Genomic DNA, 20,055 nt, shown 5'->3' with positions numbered 1-20,055 from the left:
GAAGCACAAGCCAGGGCCTCCAGGCGCACGGACCGCATTGAGTCTGGGAGTCTCCCACAGATGGGGAGACAGAATGTTCTGGGGGACCTCTCTGCTCTGGAGACCTACCCCTTCTCCTAAGATGCATGATAGCACCCTTTTCATAAGATCACGTAAGATCCTTTCATAAGATCCTACTTCCTATTCTAGGCTTTCTTAGCATCGAGGCCCGTCTCCGGCCTTACTAGGGGTTCACCACCAGCACCCTCTGTGCCCAGGGATGCTCCTCTGAGAGGAGGCACACCGTGGTCACAGCAGCTCGTGGGCTGACGCAGCAGAGCCCATCGGGCAAGCCTCTGCCTTTTGTCTCATCTCCTTGACGCTTGTGTAAGCGCAGGCACACGGCATCTGTATATTGAATGAAACTCATCCGTCTGCTTTATTTCTAACGCGGTGAAAGCTCAGCTCCTCCTTTAAAATCCACAACCACACCTCCCCAGAAGGACACCTGACATCTTCACTTGCTCAGGACCGACATCAACACTGCTGGAAGCTCAGGGTCTGGGAAAAGGGGGTAAAGGAGCACTCTTGGGGCCCACACCCTTCTTCAGACCCCCAAGTTTACTTTCTCACTGTAGATGCTTGAGCGGCTCCCAATGTGGGGGTCTCGAGTGGTCAGAAGCAGGCAGGTGCGTGGAAGTTTCACTTGCCAGAAAATCAGTTCCCTGTCTTACCAGGCACACCCTTTTTGTTTCTTTCTTATATGTGAGATTATCAATATCACCTACTAAGCTCAGCTGACATACGAAGATTGCACCTCAAAGCTGTTGTCAGAAAGCTTTAGAAACATGCCCTTGACTCACCCGTACGTACATCTGGTCAGTTATGTCCCTCCCTGTCAGTTACCTAATCAAGAACTGTCCACGAATTTCTTTTTTGTCTTCTCCTCTCCAGATACCACTAGGTAAGGTAATTTCCCTCTTTCCCCCGATTTCCTGGTCTGAAAACTGAATCTGTGAACCATGGACCTTCCTAAAAACTGGGACTGTATGTGGTGATGACTAAGAAGGGTTCTTTCCCAGGAAATGCCTCAGATATACAGAGTTAGCCCTCTGGGCTCTACTCTGGATATAACTTTCTCTTTTCCTATTCCTCTAAATGGAGTGTGTGGTAGTCAGTGGCTAAATGGAAATACTTCAACTCTTACACAAAATAAAAAACTCTGCCCACGTAGATCAGGCAGGCTTTGCTTGTGATTCGAGGATAATAATTGTCTCTGTTCTCCTGGCTCTTCTATACAAGCCGCAGGGGACAGGGTGACAAATACTCCCCTAGAGTCAGGTTCAAGGCCCCGCTTTGTTTCCTCCCTACTATATGGTGTGGGCAAATTATGTCCCTTCCCTGGGCCTAGTTTCCTCAGCCATAGAATAGCAGGCTGGCCGAGGTGGGCGGATGACCTTCCAGGGCTAACGTGCTGATTCCAAGTGGACACTAACGACCACCCATCCTGACTTTACGTTGCAGGGACAGTGTTTGGGGGCAGTTACAGAGGATCAGAAGAAGCCATGCAGGAACTTGAGTCTGACATCCTAAAGTAACCCCCCACTTGTAACGATACCGTGTGGCATTGGGAATAATTAGCCATCTTCTTAGACCCGCTCAGAGTCTAAGTCGGCGCTTGTAGAGGGTGCGGAGCCGTCGGGTGCGGCAGAGCTTCAGTAGACCCGCCCAGTCTGGCTGAGGGAGCTTGGGGGGCCTCTAGGCAGAAACCCACAGACCGTGTCCAGGATCAGGACGATTTAGGACGTCAAGATCAAAGCCCAAATGCAGCTTTGCCACTGCCCCCTGCCCCCTGCGCAGCTCACCCAGAGCTGCTGCTCTCATGAGCCCAGGCTGGGCCCAGCTCTCTCCTTGGAGGGAGAATCCACTGCAGTCCCAGGCAAACCTGTTCATTTGGAGAATGATTATAGAAACTTGGCCAGAACTCTCCCCTCCCTCTCACTTCCAATAGATGTGGGCAGCAAATGGGGCTATTACCCGAGGAGCAATGCGGAGGCAGCCCCAAAGGGGTAAAGCCCCAAATTTCATGCCCCCGGGGCACCTGCATACAGAGGGCCCTCTCACACCAACGTGAAGCTGCCGCAGACATGGCTGCAGGTGTGCTGGGATCCTGTGTGTCAGCGTGAGCCTGGAGCCATTTAGACTCGATTATTTGCACACCCTGCCACTGAGGCACTTTTGTAGTTAGGTGGGTTCACTCAGGGTCTTCTCAGGAAGTTATCGGGAACTGTGGAGTTGGGAAACTTCGCCAGGAGAAAAGCAACGTTAAGGAAATCCTCTGGGGATGGACTTTGGGAAAGTGCATGGACTTTGAGAGGAGGATCTGAGATTCAACCAAACTGGAACCACTGGGATGCAGTTGTTTAACTGGACCCTGCCTTTTCCTCGGCTGTGCTTGGAAAGGAAGACAGGACCCGGTTCTGTCCTCAGGTGGGGTATAGTTTAACCATGACTTAGCCCTAGGGCAGGGCTTTTCAGCCCAGGTACTGCTGACACTGGGGCTGGGTGATTCTTGTTGTGGGGACTGTCCTGTGCACTGTAGCACTAGCAGCATCCTTGGCTTCTACCCACTAGATGCCCGTAGCATCCCCCCACTGTAACAGCCCAACATATCTGCAGACATGGCCAGATGTCTCTGGGGGAGGGGCAAAGTTGCCCATGACTGAGAACTGCTGCCCCAGGGGCTGTACAATGATACTCGCAGGCCCAGACTGACTTCTTCCACTCATATCACAGGCCTCTAGAGATTTGTATCACCTGCCCTGGTCTCGATTCTACTACAGCTTGATATTTCCAGTCTGGCGATGGTTACCCCTGAAACAATAAATTTGGGGTTACTAATGTCAAACAGTCAAACCCAAGATGAACTCTGGTCCCCAATTTCTTTTAGAACTTGAGTATTCTTTTTATTTTTTATTTTTTTAAAGTCTAATTTTGTTTTGTTTTTTAACCCTCACCTGAGGACATTGTTTCCATGTGGAAAGGAGAGACAGAGAGAAACATCAATGTGAGAGAGACACATCAGTTGATTGCCACCAGCACACCCCGAGGTACATGCTCTTGGCCAGAACCGAACCCGGGACCCTTTAGTCTGCAGGCCTATGCTCTAACCTCTGAATCGAACCGGCCAAGGCTTGAGTATTGTTTTTATATAACTAGGTATGTCCAAGGCTAAGAGAAGTGGATGAGAGAGAACTATTTACCCTTCAGATTACAAATCTCTTTACCAGGCGTCCAGACGTCTCCCAGGTGGCAAATGTCTTCAGAATCCTTTCATCATTCTCCCTCCCTTTTGTACAAGTTTTTCTCCATAAATGTTGCGATTGTTGCTTTTGGTCAAAATGCCCACTCTTTACAGAGAGGTAACAGTCATGCCTGGCAGGTTTTTCAGCTCCTACAAGGTGCCTCTTCTAAGTGTCTCAAATGGAAAACTTGAGCTGAAAGGGGGAGAAACAAGACTCACTGTCCTTAAGGTGGGATCCCCCGAGAGGGAGCACGTCCTGAGACCATTCCTGATCTCAAAGGAAGTCAGCTGCTGTACCTGAGGAAGGGGAGGACTGCAGGGGCAGTTACAGCCAGTCCAGTGGCCCAATTCTCCGTCCCTTCAAACTGACCTCTTCTTAGCCACAGACACCAACACAGGGTCCCGATGGCGATGGGCAACGAAGCTCGAGCCCACTCAACCTAAGTACCCGTGTTATCCAGCCCAATTTTCAACATGTCAGGGGAAGGGAAACTTGAGGGACAAGCGGAAGCCAAAAAGTTTCTGTAATCACGTCTTTAGTGGGCCTGCTCTGAGCAACTGCATGTCCCCAGCCGTGGAGCTGGGAGCCGGCCGAGGTGCACTTAGAAAGCACGCTGCGCAGTAGAAGGGGGCTCACCCACAGCAAGCCTGTGGAGGAGCACAATTAGACCCTGCTTGACACTAAGGGAACTGGGTAGTTTTAGAAAACCTTTAAAAAAATAGAGAAAAAAATCTTACAAAGCTAAGATGGCTAATTATCTGATTTTTTTGAGACTAGAATGGATGCTTTGTGGTTATTGACCTTGCGTTTCTCAAAGTTCCCATTTGTAAATAAACTCTATGAGATGGGAAAGGACCAGTCCTTCCAAAGTATCCAAATAAAAGTCCAGAGGAGTTCCTACCTTCCAATTCCCCCGGATGCAGGAGGCTGAACAGTCAGGAGTCATCATCAAACATGCTAAGCTGTGACGTCCGAGTCCCCTCATCTAATGCAGTTTAACACACCACGTGTTTTCTGAGCACAGCCCAGGTTAGGCACTATTGGGAACAGAAAGCCTCACCATGGGTGATGTCTTGCCCCTAACAACAAGCCTCTGGCACAGAGCAGACCGTGTTCAGAAAAGACAGTGGGCAAAGGGGTCAGGCAGAGGGCTGAACTACCTGGGCAAGGTGGCCCCGGCCGCTGTCTCCAGCACCGTCTCCCTGGCACCCGTCCACACTGTGCAGGGCCCCCCTTAACGTGCACACCATTTACTCTGCACACACCGTTTCCTTTGGGATGCCCCTCACCTCTTCCACCTGGAAAGTTCTTTCAAGACCCATTTCTAACCATATCCTCCCAAAAGCGTCCCCCACCCTCCTGAAGGTGACTTCTGGTCTCCTTCTGTGAGCAGCCGGAATAACGTGCCGTCTCTGTGAAGCCGAGCGCACCACAGGGTAATAATTACCATCCAGAAAAAGCAAAAAATGTCTCAATTATCCACACGCTGCAAGTGCCTGAGGGCAGAGACAATTGGCGTCTTACTCACTTTTGTGCCTGGCACTCTGCCTGGCGCTCATGGCAAGTTTGAAAGAAAGTAACTAATCCGTCTCCCTTCCCCTCCCCCTGCCGGTGGCTTCTCTGCGGAATGGTTTGAACATGAGCCCTACCGACTGTTAAATTTTAGTTTTGTCTTATTTTGCTTCGTTATCAATTTGCCGACAGCATTAAAATCAGTTCGGAACTTAGCTGCCAAGTTAAAGTCTGGGAGGAAGTCGCCTGGAGATGCTGTCAGGCTTTCCCCTGCTCTGGCCTGACAGGGGTGAAAGGGCCCAGTCCCACCACCCATCATTCCTTCAGCACTGACAGCCCGGCCACCAAAGGGGGCTAAGGGTACGCAGCCCCCCAGGCTGGCACTGTGACCGCGCCTCCTGCCCCAGGATTCAGGCCTTCGGAGCAGTGTGGCTGTCTCCCGGGCCTGCATTCCTGCAACCTGGAAGGCAAAGCCCTAAGGCCCTATCATGGTCGTAGAGAACCGATCCCCTCATATAATCTGGTGGCATCTTTTTGGCAGATTTATATGTAGAAATTATTTCTTTATTGGGTAATTTCTTAAGAGTGTTAAAAAGGAAAAGTTCCCAGTTAGATATGTCCTCCAAAGATGGTCATGTTCTGCAGTTTGCTCTTCTCACCAAAGCATCACCCAGAGGGAGGGAGAGCATGTCACTTACTCGAGTTTACGACTTGTATTAAGCATCATGAGTTTTACCATTCAAAACTGGATCACCCAAACTCTCCCTGCCTCTTTCTACTTTCACTATGTATCATGTCACTTACCGAAACGGTCCATACTTTAAAAGAATACTTCGAAAAGGATTATATTCCTTTTCATTCAAAAGTCTGTTTGAATAAACAGAATTGCAAATAGACCTAGAAAATGCTAGACTTGTTACAGGAACTGCGAGCTGTTCAATGAGGCGCTTGTTCCTCCGGCTGGACTTTTCTGTTTGCACTTGAGGCCTCAGAAGACCTCAAAAGCAGTTAAGCAGCATCCCTCGGTCCAGCAAGATGCCAGTGGAAGACGCAGCTCCAGCCAGCCAGACCAGGTAGCAATGCGCCTGTGGCCAGCAGCTTGCCCATCTCCTCTGGGGGTCTGCACCTTCCTGGGCGAGGCATGTGACAGTCAAGCTCTCCCGTATCTGTGTGGTTTCCTTCTGAGTGTTGCATCACCCTATCTCTGCTGGCCCTGACATGTACCAGAGCATTTTATGGGGAGCAGATGGCTCCCCCGTGTCTGTGCAGCGTGTAGCCTTTTACCAGCCAGCTCCTTTGCTGTGGCTCACCCACTGGCTCTTGGGACCGTCTCTATCAACAAGCCTGTCTCTGTTTCTCCTGTTTGTCCAGTTGATCTTCAATGGGAACTGCTTGTCTTACCACCGTTCAGAAACAGACCATTTCTGTTTAATCTGCAGATGAATTTCTCTAGCTCTGTCTCCTGCACCACCTTTGATGCCTGTTTTCAACAGCATCCCAGAGGCTCTGCTCTGATTCAGGCTTTCGTTTCTCTCTCTGGGCCTAGTTCTCCAGTCACCCCAATAGCTCCCCCTGCATCCCCAAAGTCTCCCTGGCTTCCCCTCTCCCTTTAGTTAGTAGGTGCTTTGGTGTCTGCCTGCCAGGGACCCCAGCCCCATGGGTGTCATCTGGCTCTGCAGAGAAGCCCTGCTTCCGTGATGGCTGGTGGCAGGCGATAACATCCCAACCTCTTCCTGCCCTGGGCTTCCTGCAGGGAGAATTCTTAGGGGGTGACATGTCACCACCATTCTTCTTGTGTATCAGGCTCTTTGCTGGCTCAGTCAAGCTGCTTTGTTTCAGCTGCATCAACTTTGGGGCTGAAAGCATTTGTCCCCGTTTCTGGGGATGGTCTTGTCTTCTGGTTGCTGGCTCTCCTTTCACTGTTTCTAAGGAGGGGCAATGGGCCCTGACAAGTAGTTGTCCTGGAGTAAGGAGCCCGGCTAAAGCCCCGGGCTGTTGTTTATAGGGCCTGACACAGCCAAGGGCACTGCTCAGTGAACCAGGAAAGCAGCCTCTTCCTCCAGACAAGCCACCAAGCTGGGCTCTTTTGAAAAGTCCATTCCTGGAGGCCTTGATTCTGCAAACTGCTCAGCTCCCTAGACCATGGCATGGGCACCTCCTCCAGCCCGGGGTGGGGTTGCTCAGCTGTCTGCGGGCCCTGTGGCTCTCAGGATGTTTGAGGCAACTGTAAAGGTGACAATGTTAGAAGCTGTCCTGTTTGGACAGCTTAGCTAAGTGGTTAGGCTTATGTGGTGAGAACTAGTTTGGTACCACAAGCATCTGGAGTTTTAAGAACAAAGAACAAAAGTTTATTTCATCAGAAGGCTTAGAAAGGAAACCATGATTAGTTAGGGGTTTTCTGGGTTGTTGTTGTTTTCAAGATCCTAGCGGCCTTGGTTGCCTCTAGGTACCTTAGAAAGAAAAAAACACCCAATACCAAATTCTAGTGTGCAGAGGCCACAGCCACGCAGGGAACAGAGCTCACGCTATACACACTTGACACTCTCCTAGGGGAATGTCATGTCCTGAGTGTCTCTCTGAGCCACAGACAGATCCTTGTTTTCAGGGTACAAGGCGATGCCTGGGGCAGGGAATCAGGCCAGAGAGCCACTCTCTCTGCCACTTGGGAGGCCCTGGGCTACTGATGGTGGCCGACAGGAGCCAAGAGACAGGTCACCCTGTCCTTTGTGGACAGCTCCTCTCCATACCTGCTCTGTTTATCCACACAACTGCCCAGGACCACCTGGGGAAGCCAAACCAGAGACCCCAGGGGCCAGCCTTGGACCAGAGAGGCTGCAGACTCAATGAGAGATTGCAGAGGAGGACAGTAGGGAAAGGACACAGGGCTGATGGCTCCAAGGGAATCAGCCAGACTCTGGCCACGCGACAGAAGGCTTGAGGCAAAAACCTCACCCTGCAGTCTCAGGTCTGGTTTCCTAGGGTGTCATGTGACCCAAGGGCATGTTCCTGGCCTTCTGCTGGCACCTCATACTTGGTCAGGGCTCACCCAGGGTCTCAGTTGCCACAGTGGGCTCTAAGGACACAGGCTGTCCTTAGTATGGGGCTGGGTGGTCACCTTCTGCACAACTCTAGCCTCCAGTGTGAACTGGAACAAGCACCCCTACACACACACACACACACACACACACTAGAAGTTTCTACTGAAGTCAGAAAACCACCAGACAAGAGGGTATACATATACAAGACTTTCTTTAGATGGGGGCCTGATTGGGAGAATGGGGAGTAGTTCTAAGAATCTGGAAGAAACAGGGTGGGCCACCCAGGGGGTGACTGGGCTTCTGTGTCTTACTGAAGAAGACAGAGTCACCCATGACCCTCCCCCAGAGTGGTCCTAATAAACTGGGATTTCTCCTTGGATAGCTGGGCACTATCTCAGCTGCACTGAGGACACCTAACACCCCACTCATCTGCAACAATAACTTGCTGAGAAAAGCCACAATCCTCCAGTTCCACATGGCACAGAGGGAGGCTGGTACGGTGAACGAGTTTCTCCAGTTTATCTAGTGGGGCCACAGCAAAAATAGAGCCAAACCAGGACAACCAGACTGGATGGGGACAGGGCAGAAGTCTGGTGACAAGTTTCAACTAAGCTCTGCCAGCCCCAGCCAGCCAGAACATGGCAGGTTCCTTGCTGAGGAAGAGGGGTAGGTACCAGGGAAGCAGGTGACAACCTGCCCAAGTAGACTCTGATTCCTATCCCTCCTCCCCTTCCACTTTAGCTACTTTGCATTAAAAGCTAAAGTCCTGCCCAAGCAAAGAAACTGCTGTGATAAAGAGCGTCAGAAGGAGGGATTGCTGTGTGAATCCCCTAGGTGGGCAATTCCCTCTCCCATCAGTATAGGCCTAGTACCTCCAACCAAACAGAAGGTAGAGCTTCGACGCACTGGTCAAGCCCACCACGGTTTGACTCGGTTAATTTTGAATCTTTTCCTCCCCTCTGAAGAGCGAGACCTTACCTACGCAGGACTGAGTCTGGGTATGTGACCGGCTGGCCATGCATGCTGCAGCTGGGCGATCACTGTGATTCTCAGTGTGATCTGGGCCTGCGACACTTCCAGCCCGTCCTCTCCGCTTCTCTGTGCTGTTGCTCTGGCTCCTGGCGCCTTCTCACTGTGGGTCTTACTCTCAAGTCACTCTCTGATTCAAAGGTGAACCTCCAATCAAATGCTTCCCTAATGAAAGACCTAATCACTCTATACCGCATGCGTGCATTCAGAGAGCCTGTCTGAGATCTTCTGTTGGCCATGGTGGAAAGCCATTGCCTGAAAACATGCCTGAGCCCAATGTGGAGGTTGGGTGACTGGCTAGGCGACCTTGGGGATGGGCCCCTGGTTGTTTTGGACTATTTAGGACTGTGCAATGGAACTTGGAGGGGTAACCCTGATAAAGAGACATCCCAATGGGCCTTAAATCCAGCAAGCAAAATGGAGTAAGTTCTTATTCTGTAGCCCAGGGTTTCTCAAAGTGTGGTACATGGACCACGTACATCAGCATCAGCTAGAGGTGTTTGGTAAAAATGCAGATTCCTGGGCTCCACTCCAGATTGAATGTCTCTGAGGGTTGGACTCAAAAGAAGTCTACATTTTAAACAAGCTCTTCAGATGATCCTGGTGCAAGTTTGAGAACCCCTGCTGGGGAATGACCACAGCTTGCAAATGGCCCCCTCTAAATACTCCAGCCAGTCCTGCTAAGCCCAAGGCCAGAGCCTGAGAACAAAAGTGGGGAAATTGCACCTTCCCGTGGATGATTATGCAGCTCTCGTTTGACATCACGTGAGATGTGCGCTGTGGGGAGAGATCAAGCGGAGGGAGGGATGTCATGTGTGTCCACTGTTTCTCCACCAGGAATCATTCTCTCCGTGGCCCTGGCTGGCGCTCTTGGCATCTGCATTGTCCTGGCAGTATCCATCTGGCTTTTCAGCAGGAAGAAGAGGTGAGCTGGCTTTGCTTTGAAGTAGGAGTGGGTGGCTTGTGTGCCCATGAGGATTAACCTGTCTGGGAAGGCAGCCTGTGCAACGAAGAGACCCTATCCCTGTACTAACACTTATCCTAGGAGTGCTGGCTCCCGAACACCACTGGCTCAGGCCTTCTTTGCATGAGATGCTGGTCGTTCAAGAGTCACTGTGCTTAGAGCTGGAGGTATGTGTGCCAGCCTTGCTGCCATTCCTAAAACCTTGGACAACTCTATTGATTTGGGGGTGCGGGGGGAGGAGGGGCGGGGAGGGTCCCATTTGCCTAAATATAAGCAGCAAGGTTGTCTTTCAAGATCTTTACATCTGGTTTTTAATATATATATAATTGAATTTATTGGGGTGACATAGGTTAATAAAATTACATTGGTTTCAGGTGTACAGTTCTGCAACACATCATCTGTATATCGTAGTGTGTGTTCACCCCCACACCCTAGTCTCCTTCCCTCACCATTTATCCCCCCTATGCCCTCTTCTTCCTGCCCAACCCCCCTTCCCTCTGGTATGTAGCCACCATCCTGTTGTCTGTGTCTATGGTTTTTTATTTTTTTGCTTAATCCCTTCACCTTTTTCACCCAGCCCTCCCCCAACTTCCCCGACAGCTGTCAGTCTGTTCTCTGTATCTGTGATTCTGTATCTATTTTGTTTATTTTGTTCCTTAGGTTCCACATGTAAGTGAAATCATATGGTATTTGTCTGTTACGAATTCAAAGAGGAAAGTGAAGGAAGACTTGGTTTTTCACTCGCATTAGCCATAATGCCCTTTGCTCATGTCTTTATGGTGATGTTGATTTTTTCCTAAAACCTAATGTATTTTTCCTGGTATGAGAAAAAAGGTGCCAGGAACCCCGCTATGGAATCAAGGGTCTGAAGCAGGGGCGGTAATGAGACCTTCAAAGTACAGGCCTCGTATTGTCGGGTGTTAAAAAAGAACAGTTGGACAATGAACAGGTTCCACTTTGGTTAATGCTTTATTTGCAGCCATTTCCTCCTAAAACCAACAGAAAAGGTCCCCAAGAGAGGAATCTGACCCCTAAAACCTGCCTCATTCCATAGCTTGAGTCAGGCTGTGCTCTGCCCCTCTCTCCTCCTTGACTAATAAAACTCACGTGTTCTTGTTCCAGTAGCAAAAAAGGTGGCACCAATAAAGGAGTCATTTACAAACCGGCCATCAGGAAGGAGACCGAGGCCCACGCCTAGGCCCCGGCACTCCAGGAACATCAGAGGAAGACTGCTTTGGACGCTACACACTGTGGCTCCCTGGACACTTGAAATAACTGAGGGCTCGATGGAGCTCAACCCGCAAACACCCCAGACCCTTGGAGACCTCTAGCTGGGTGACCCACCATTCTGATGCCACGGCCACTCCCAGTGCGATCGAGGGTAGGAAGAGCTCGCCAAGGAGGCAGGAACTCTGAGCTGTCTGCTTCATCTGTGTGAGACCAGTAAGAGGTCTGGAGTCTGGGGACACAAACCATGTCGCCTGGTGGGGGCTGTTATTGATTGAAAAACACTTCTCCAGGGGTTCACTCAAGTGTGGTTTCCAATGCCCTGGAAATTCTGCTCCTTGTCCAAGCTTTCAAACCAGAATGTACACCCCCTCTTCGGTTTTCCTTTTGAGACCTGAGTCTGTTTTCTCAGGGAAGGCTATTTTTTCTTCCTCTGATTTCCTTCTGCTGTGATAGAACCTTTAGTCTGACCTTGTAACTTGGAGAGTTGGGGGTGAAATGGGAAGCATTGATACAGGAAGGGTCAAGGCATCTGAGACAAAAAGAAAACAAGAGATATTCTTAGAAAGATAGTAGAGGCATCTTCAAATTCCTGTCCTTTGGCTCTGACTAGACAGTAGAGAGAGAATGGAAGACACGTAAGATCTGGAAGAGTCTCAGAAGCTGTAAGACAGACTGTTAAGCCCAAGCCCAACCTCCTGTCAGGGGGGCAGTTACGGTTTATACTCTATAGATTTTATCAATAATTAGGCTATTCCTTGAAAATGTGCTGCTGCTTTCTCTCTGCTAGAGCAGATGTGAGTTCTGAGAATCTAGAGAAAATAGGCAGAAGCAAAGTGATTGAAGAGCTTTGTCTCTTTCGCCCAAATTTAATTTCTGCTACCTTTGTGGGGTCCCTACTATCAACCTGGAATTGGGACTTACCTACCTCTCTGACACTGAGGATGTCGAGCCATGGCTCAGTTAAAACATATTTTCAAGGTCTAACTGCAGGGAGTTATCTGAGCTGGGACTGGCAGTGTGGTATTTAGGGACCAAACTAAAGGAATGTTACAAAGATCCCTTCTGGTCTTCCCCCAAGTCCCAAAGACAGTTTCTGAGAAGACCCAACTCCTTCCCCATCCCCTTTGATGGAAGATCTCCTTGGAGATCAGTGAGTTCCAGGACCCAGGAGGAGCCTCCACCCCCAACCTCTCCAGGTCAGCACCTCCGGGTTCACAGAGCTTTGACTCCCAGTCTCATTCTGACAGCATGGAATGTCCTCTGGAAGCACAGATTTCTTCATATCCCCTCTACCTTCTGCTCCTCCCTCTGACTCTGACAAGTCTTCGCCTTTCTCTACTGTCACAGCTCTTCATAGTGATGCAAGCCCCATGTCTCTGTAGCTTGTTTGCTAGGCAGAGTTGCAAATGACCTGGTGGAGACTTGGAAATGTGGGTGTTTGCAAGGCTTCTGACTGGGGCCTGGGGAATCTGATCCTGCCTTTAGCTCACCTGATGCTGATCAAATGGCAGCAGGGACAGCCCAGTGACTGCGGGATATGAACTAGGTGATGCTTTCTAGGCCTCGGCCCAACGCTGCCAGTCAGAAGTCAACATGAACCACCCAGAGCTGTGGGGCTGACTCAGAAAGCTCTCTACACCTTTGGTGGACAAATTTCGTGAGAGAACAGAGAACACTACCTGGCACAGTGCTTTCATAAAAAAAGATTTTGTAGGCAGTGAAACAGTGGATTGTTCTTGCCCTCTCCCCCTCACACAGCCCAGGCTCTCGTTCCTTAGCCCTCGTGGCTGAGACGAAACAAAGCCAGGGAAGCAAACAGAAGGCTCCAAGAATCAATAGTCGACTTCCCTGCAGAAGTGGGAAACCTTTTCTCAGGTTTTCACTCATTCCACGGACACCAGTTGCCCCTAAAGGAAACCAGTGCCTTGGTTTGGTTTGGTTTCTTTAGTATCATCTGGTAAAAATAGTAGAAACCTATACCTGTTTCCTTAATAGACACTCTGGGATTTTGCTGCATTGACTAGTACTCACATTTCAAGTTCAGACCTTAAATTGTCTCCCCATTTCACTAAGCTCTCTGAGGGCCTCCTGCGGGCCTTGGGGTCTGCAACACCCCTCTGTCCCTGTGCCTTGGATGGACCACCAGTCACTGTGATGAAGGTCCGTTTAGCACTTCTGAATTTATTGTAAGAATGATTGTAATGAAGACACACTGTAAATATGAGAAATTTTAAATAAAAAGTTTTTCACAGGAGACTGAGTTTTTTGAGCTGAGGTTAAAGCACTAGTCTGGGCAGGGCACTGTGCAGTTCCCTGTCAGTGGTGATAAGGAACCAGTCAGAATGAACAGTAATGTCGTTCGCATCCAGGTCTTAGAACCTGGCTCCAAAGGCAAACACACCAAAGCACTTAATCACTTTACTGCAGATGGAGGCCTGAGATATGTGCAGCCCACGGTCACACAGCCGCATGCTTAGTGGAGCCGAGAAGTCTAGAGTGATCGGCAAAAGGGCCTTGAAAAATAAGTCAGATTTAAACAGATGTGTGGAAAAGAGGAAGGTGTTCTTAACCAAAGTGCCATAAACACAGGAAACGGGTCTATGTCCCTTAACTTTAGGTATTGTACCTAGTAGGTTGGTAGCCTCTCTTGGTTGCCTGTTACCTTATTTTGGATCTTTTTTGTAAAACGTGCTATCACCCTCCCTATCATCTTTTGTCCAACTCCAGATTTCAAATTCTGGTTTGCTAGCGGAGCCAGTCCCCTAAAGGCTACAAGTGCGACCATCATTATTTACTTGAGTTATCTAGAAAAGCTTCTGGTGTTCACCTTAGTTGCCCCAGGTGGAGATATGTACAACAGAAGTCATCTCCCTTCTCTACCCACAGCCTTTCCCCCCTTTCCCTGGACTCGAGATTCCCTTGCAGCGAGGCTCAGGTAGTGTGGCAGCCAGAGTCATGGGCTGCCAAGGAGACTCGAGTCCTCCTCAGCTTGGCCATTACCTTCTCATTGAAACCCAGCTAAAAGGACAATTTAGGTGCACAGCCCAGCAGAAATACAATAAAATAGAATGTAAGACCTGTGAAATTTTAAAGTTCTAGGACCACACCAAAAAAAAAAAAAAAAAGAAGAAACTAGGGACATTAATTTTAATATGTTTTAGTAACCAAATAGATCCAAAATACTATAATTTCAACATGTAATCGGTATTTTGATATGAAATATTTTCATTTGTTTTTTTCACAGTAAGTCTGAAATCTGGTGTGTATTTTACACTGCTAGCACATCTCAATTCTGATGCTAAATTTTCACTAAAAATATTTGATCTATGTTTAGACTTCATAAAATTTAGAGTTGAAAAGCAGATTCACATACTTGCTCTAAACACACTCAAAAATTTTCCAAACAACTGAATCAATTATCAGCTTTTAAATTTAGACTTGTTAAAATAAAATTAAAATAAAATAAAATAAAAAACTGAGTTTCTCAGTTTCACTAACTACACTCCAAGTGCTCAGTAGCCACCTGTGGCCTGGGCCACCACAGCCACTGTGCAATATGGAACCCTAACCTTTTCCTTTGACACAGCCTTTGAGACGGTTAAACCTAGAGGACTTCCACACAAAAATAAACCCTTGCAGAAAGCTTTGGGAGGGGAGGGTGGGGCAATGGGAGATAGAGGATAGGGGAATCCAGGGAGGTGGATGTGGATGGCAGTAGATAAGAGAGCAAATGGAAAATCAGGCCAAGGCAGAAAATCAGGCCAAGGCGAACAGACCAGCTGACCTTAGACCAGCTACCGGTCCCCTCCCACCTCTTTACCTGGCTCAGGAAGGTGAACTCCCCCAGCCCTCCCGGCCCTGGCCACACCCCTTGGCCATGCCCTGGGGTCCAGACGCTCAGCAGTGACTCCAATCTGGGGCATCCAGTGCCTTGTGGAGAGCTTGGACTGTAGACACAAGGTCACCTGGTTAACTGCAGGGGACCTCGATGATGCAGGACCCTGGCTAAGTTCTAACTGCAACCAGGTCCAACCCCCATCTCAGAGTCTTAACAAAGTGTCTCCACTCTTCTGGAGCCAAAAAGCCCAAGGGGATGAGCATCTGAAACCTGAGACTTTTGAATTGTTAGCCGTGCCTCAGTTAGAACAAGTTGCCTTCCTTCCTTTGAGGTGCGGGGAGGAGTCTTAAGACCCACTTATAAGAGGAAACCAGACCTTGGGGCCACCGGCAGGGAAGCAGAGGTGTCACCTGTGCAGTGGGCATCGTTCTGGCATCACCACCCATGTCCACATTGGAAACGCCTGGAAGGGATGCACGGCCCAGGGTGTGGGGGAGGTGTGACAGCTCCACATGGGAGGGTCCCCATGCCTCTCCTGTGCCTTCTCATTACTGAATGACTGGGCAGAGATAAGAGCCAAAGTACTCTGTGGTATGGAATTCCACATAAAAATTTACTGCAACCAGGTGAGCACATCATTATGACAGTAGGTGACCCAGGCATTCAGTATTGCCTCCAACTTACACACCTTCGACTGTTTCAATGCACCTTCACTCCAGCGACCCAGGGGAAGAGGGAGCACTGCCCTTATCTTATAAGTGGGAAACTAATCAAGGGGCTCTGGCTCTGGGCTAAGTCAAAATCACAAGGCTCCTGCAGTGGTAGGATCTTCAGTGACAATACGGGGTCGACTTCTGCAGCTCCACTGACATGGAAACACCTTCCTGTCATAGAAGTTACTCAATCACGCCGTAACCTCATAAAACCCCACAAGCTACAGGCACTAAAGAATCTGTGCCAAAGATTTCTGGAAAGTCAACAACCTCTTCCTCTCTCCGATCTGATGGGTAACATTACACCCTGGCCTCTGCTCAGGAAAGTCTGACCAGTGAGTGACAACTGCAGGTTAAGCAAAGGAGTCAGCTCAGCTCCTGGGAGGTTACTCTTCCCTCTTAATTCAGCACAAATTCCCAAGGACAGTCACTGAACTTTCCCTTTTCCTAGGGCTGGACTGGAGAGAAGGAACACACACACACACACAGTATAATTCCACTTGTATAAAATTCCAAAATATGCCAACTAGGCTACAGTGACAGGAAGCAGATCGGCGCATGCCTGGGGATGAGGTGGGGGGCGGTGGGGGAGGCAGGGATTGCAAAGGGGTGTGAGAAATTGTTGAGGTGAGGATGCGTTTATTATCTTGATGGTTTCTCCACATATGTCAAAACTGTTCACATTTTACACTTTAAATATGTGCCATGTATCTTATATCAACGATACCTCAATAAAGCTGCAAAGAAAAAAAAAAGTAAAAAAGCAACCCCCCACACAGCCAAATGACGCCCTGCCCATCCTGGCATTTCCATTCAGAGCTTTTCCTCCTGGTCCGCCTAGAACGAGACACTGCCGGGGGGAGCCCAGGAAGGAGCGTGACCTCCATTCACCTCGCTGGATATGACCTCTCAGTACTCTAAGTCAAAGTCATTATTTCTGCCTGAGTTCACTCATTTCAAATATTAACTTTTAATTACCTGCAATGAAGACAACACACACAGGGCCTGTGGGTTCAAGGGCAGGCTGAGACCTCTACAGCAAGTCCGTGTCGGTGACGGCAGAGTGAACTGGCTTCTCAGGAAGGAGCAGACTCTGCTGGTGAGGCAGGTAACGTAGCCAGTTAGTTCATTGCTGAACTAGTTTTCCAAGCTACCTAGACACCTACCAACAGCTCTCATGCGTCTTAGTTAGTTCCTCTCCTTCCCAACTACCCAACACATGAGCACCTGAAAATCTTTCCTGAACATGGTACATCCTTCCTGTGGAGATGCATGGTGAGGAGTGTGTGGTCCCCTCCCAGCCACTGGGCGAAATATGCAATAATCCCCTGTGATTCTGTGATATACTAAGAAATATATATTTGGTTCCCAATTCCTGGCACAGACCTCCTAAATATTATTTATAATAAGCCCCTAAAGCCATACCTAAGTTCATGCTAAAGAAGTGATGCTTGTATTGGGGGGGGCGATCTGCTTGCCAGAGGAACCAACCCTGTGATTAGTGGGTTGGAGCTTTCAGCCCTACTCCCTGACCTCCACTCCAGGGAGGGAAGAGGGGCTGGGAATTGAGTTTAATCACTAATGACCAATGATTTAATCAATCACTCCTACACAATGGAACCTCCATAAAAACCTTACACTACAGGTTTGGAGAGCTTCCAAAAGGAGAAGGTGCTGGGAGGGCGGTGCGCCTGGGAGGGCAGAGCAGCTCTGCGTTCCCTCCCCATACCTCGACCTACGTGCCTCTCTATCTGGCTCTTCATTTGTGTCCTCTGTAATATCCTTTATAATAAACTGGTAAATATAAGTAAATGTGAGCTGTTCTGGCAAATTATCAGACCTGACAAGGGATCATGGGAACCCACAATATAAAGCTGCTTAGTCAGATTAAGGGATTAAGCAACCACCAGATAACAAAAAACACCTCACAGACACAGACCACAGTATAGTGATTGCCAGAGGGAAATGGGGATGGGGGCGGTAGGACAGGGTAAAAGGGGATAAATGGTGAGGGAAGGAGGCTTGACTTGGGGTGGTGAACACACAATACAGTGTACAGCTGATGTGTTACAGAATTGTAGCCCTGAAACCTATATACTTTTATTAACAAATGTCACCCCAATAAATTAAATAATAATAAAACTGTGCATATGTGAAACATTTGCAGGGAGGGAGGGAGAGAAGCCTGTTAGAAGTACATGTGACAACCTGAGACTTGGGATTGGTGTCAGAAGTGGAGACAGACTTGTGGAATTGAGCCCTTAATTCGTGGCGTCTGCACTAACTTCGGGCAGTTGGTGTCAGGACTGAGTTAAAGTGCAGAACATCCACAGCTGGTGTCCACGGAGAACCGGAGGACTGCTCGGTGCGGAAAAACCCGCACATTTGGTGTCAGAAGTGCCACGAATAGAAGAAAAGGCATTTTCCTTTACCTCGCTTCTGTCATTCAAAGTAGTTTCCAACTGACTTTCTTCCTCATACCTCTCTATTCAAAAGCAAAGATTTCATGAACAACTCGTGTGTCCTAAGCCCAGAGGGAATGATGGGGATGTATCCATGACTCAGATAGGGCTCCTGTGTTCAACGGTAACTGGTGTCACGGCCTCGCTTGGGGAGACAGACAGGAACCATGAATTGCGACAGACAGGAGAGTCTGAAAAGAATTGGTAAGCAAGTTGTGGAGCCATGAGAAGGAAACTAGGCAGCAAAAAGTCGCAAATTACTGATAGACACAGAGACACTATGTTGGGTGAGAGAAGTCAGGCACAGAAGAGTGTGCTCTGTGTTACTCCACTTACACGAAGTTCAAAGCAAGCGAAACGCATCTGTGGCGACAGAAGCTGGAGCCAGCGGTCCTCTGCGGGAGGCGGGGAGCCATCTGGGGAAAGGGCAAGGCTCCGTATCTATGTGGTGCTTACGCAGGTGTGCACATTCACCAAAACTCATCTAGTTATAGGCTTAAAACCTGTGCATTTTACTGTATATAATTATTTGATTTTAAAAATGTGCTAAGAAATCACAATGGAGAAAGCCACTTGCTTTTCTGAGTCTAATCAGGAAAGCCTTCGCAGTGACATTTGAGCAGGACCTTGAAAGAGGAATAGGATGTTTTCTGCTTGGAACAAAGGCAAAAATGTGCAGGCACGAGAGTCCGCTGTGCACTGCAAGCGGACACTCAGGGACGCGTTTGAGAATGCATGGGGAGGGAGGACAGGGCGTGGTGGGAGGTGGCAAAAAGTGGTTGGGCTCAGACTGTGAAAGGCTCTGAATGACATACTCTTTCTAATAAAGACAAGAAATCATAAAAGTGCCTAGATTACGATTTTGCCTGATTACATAAATCATATGTGCTCGTTGAAAAAATAAAAATTATGTATAAAGCCAAAAGACCCCCATAATTCTATCTCCCCAAATAGTCATTGCCAACAATTTAGTTTTCTCTTTCCAGACTTTATGTGTATGCATATTTCAATAGTCATTTTTAAATTTTCAGTTAAATGGACTAAGAGGGTACATATTGTGTGCTCTATAAGGGCCAGGATCATACCTATCTTATTTTCACTCTTGTATTCTCAAAATCTAGCACAGTGTCTGGCATGAGAAGTATTTGTTGAATGGGAAAATGGCCTATACCTTGCTTTTGTTTTCAACACACTGCAAATACCCTCCCTCTTTGTAATGGCTGTAAAGTGTTCTGCTCTTTGAGGCAAAGCTCTATTGACGGGCATTTGTTGCAGATTCGTTACAGTTGCAAGACAATTATTAGATCCTTGTGTGCTTGGATATATTTATATAGGATAAATTCCTAGAAAAGGAACTGCTGGTTCAAAATATGAACATCTCAAAATTTTATAAACATAATAGATTTTGCTAAATGACCACCCATAGGGTTGTACTAATTTGCTTTCTCACAACATGCTGTTTCCACCATATGCTTAACAATCCTTGATATTATCAATCTTTTTCATCTTTGACAATCTGGTAATCTAAAAATTATTCGCTTGTTTTGCATCTCTTTTATTAATGATTTCGCATTTTCTCTTATTTTTATTGACTACATTTTTTTCTGTGAATTAACATTTATGTCCTTAGATATTTTTTTTTACTAAATCATATTTTTAATTAGAGAAGCTTCTTATACATTTAAGGTGAAAACTCTTTGTAGTATGTGCCAAAAATATTTCTCCCAGTCTCTTTTGTTTAGGGTATCTTTTGCTATATGGTTTTAAATTTTATGTAGTCCATTCTGTCCATTTTTCCCCCTTTGTGATTTGTAGCCTCAGTGCTGAGAAATACTCTCCACCATAAGATTATTAAATTATTTTAATATTGCCCTAGTTATTTTATGGCTTTATTTTTTGCATCTGAATTTTTAATATGTCTAGATTTTGATTTATACTGAAAGTAAGGAAAGGACCTAGCTTTACTTTTTTTCCTCCCAAATATA

General features: G+C 48.0%; 2 protein-coding genes across 10 annotated transcripts in view; one reads left to right on the top strand and one right to left on the bottom strand.

Moving 5' to 3' along the window:
- The window catches only part of CA12 (carbonic anhydrase 12), a 54,050-nt gene extending 40,739 nt beyond the window's left edge, over positions 1–13,311 (top strand). Inside the window, exons 9-12 of one of the 5 annotated variants that reach the window (XM_081123218.1) lie at positions 8,800–8,832; positions 9,701–9,788; positions 9,909–9,994; positions 10,950–13,311. In XM_081123218.1, the coding sequence (XP_080979344.1) occupies positions 8,800–8,832; positions 9,701–9,788; positions 9,909–9,954 (167 nt within the window). In that variant the 3' untranslated portion in view covers positions 9,955–9,994; positions 10,950–13,311. The remainder of the gene's footprint in view (positions 1–8,799; positions 8,833–9,700; positions 9,789–9,908; positions 9,995–10,949) is intronic. The other 4 variants (XM_081123217.1, XM_081123216.1, XM_081123220.1 and 1 more) reach the window with 4 other exon arrangements.
- The window catches only part of APH1B (aph-1 homolog B, gamma-secretase subunit), a 174,486-nt gene that overhangs the window by 126,777 nt on the left and 27,654 nt on the right, over positions 1–20,055 (bottom strand). The window contains exons 7-8 of one of the 5 annotated variants that reach the window (XR_013997824.1): positions 16,587–16,701; positions 10,780–11,586 (exon numbers count right to left, since the gene is read on the bottom strand). The exons of 1 other annotated variant lie outside the window; for it this stretch is intronic. The gene's annotated coding sequence lies outside the window, so the exon portion shown is untranslated. Of the gene's footprint in view, positions 1–10,779; positions 11,587–16,586; positions 16,705–18,418; positions 18,487–20,055 lie in introns of those variants that run through there. 3 more of the 5 variants (XM_081123265.1, XM_081123266.1, XM_081123268.1) reach the window with 3 other exon arrangements.

Source organism: Miniopterus schreibersii, assembly GCF_964146895.1.
Source record: "Miniopterus schreibersii genome assembly, chromosome: 1".
Taxonomy (NCBI): domain Eukaryota; kingdom Metazoa; phylum Chordata; class Mammalia; order Chiroptera; family Miniopteridae; genus Miniopterus; species Miniopterus schreibersii.
This window is presented reverse-complemented; position numbering and strand designations above follow the sequence as displayed.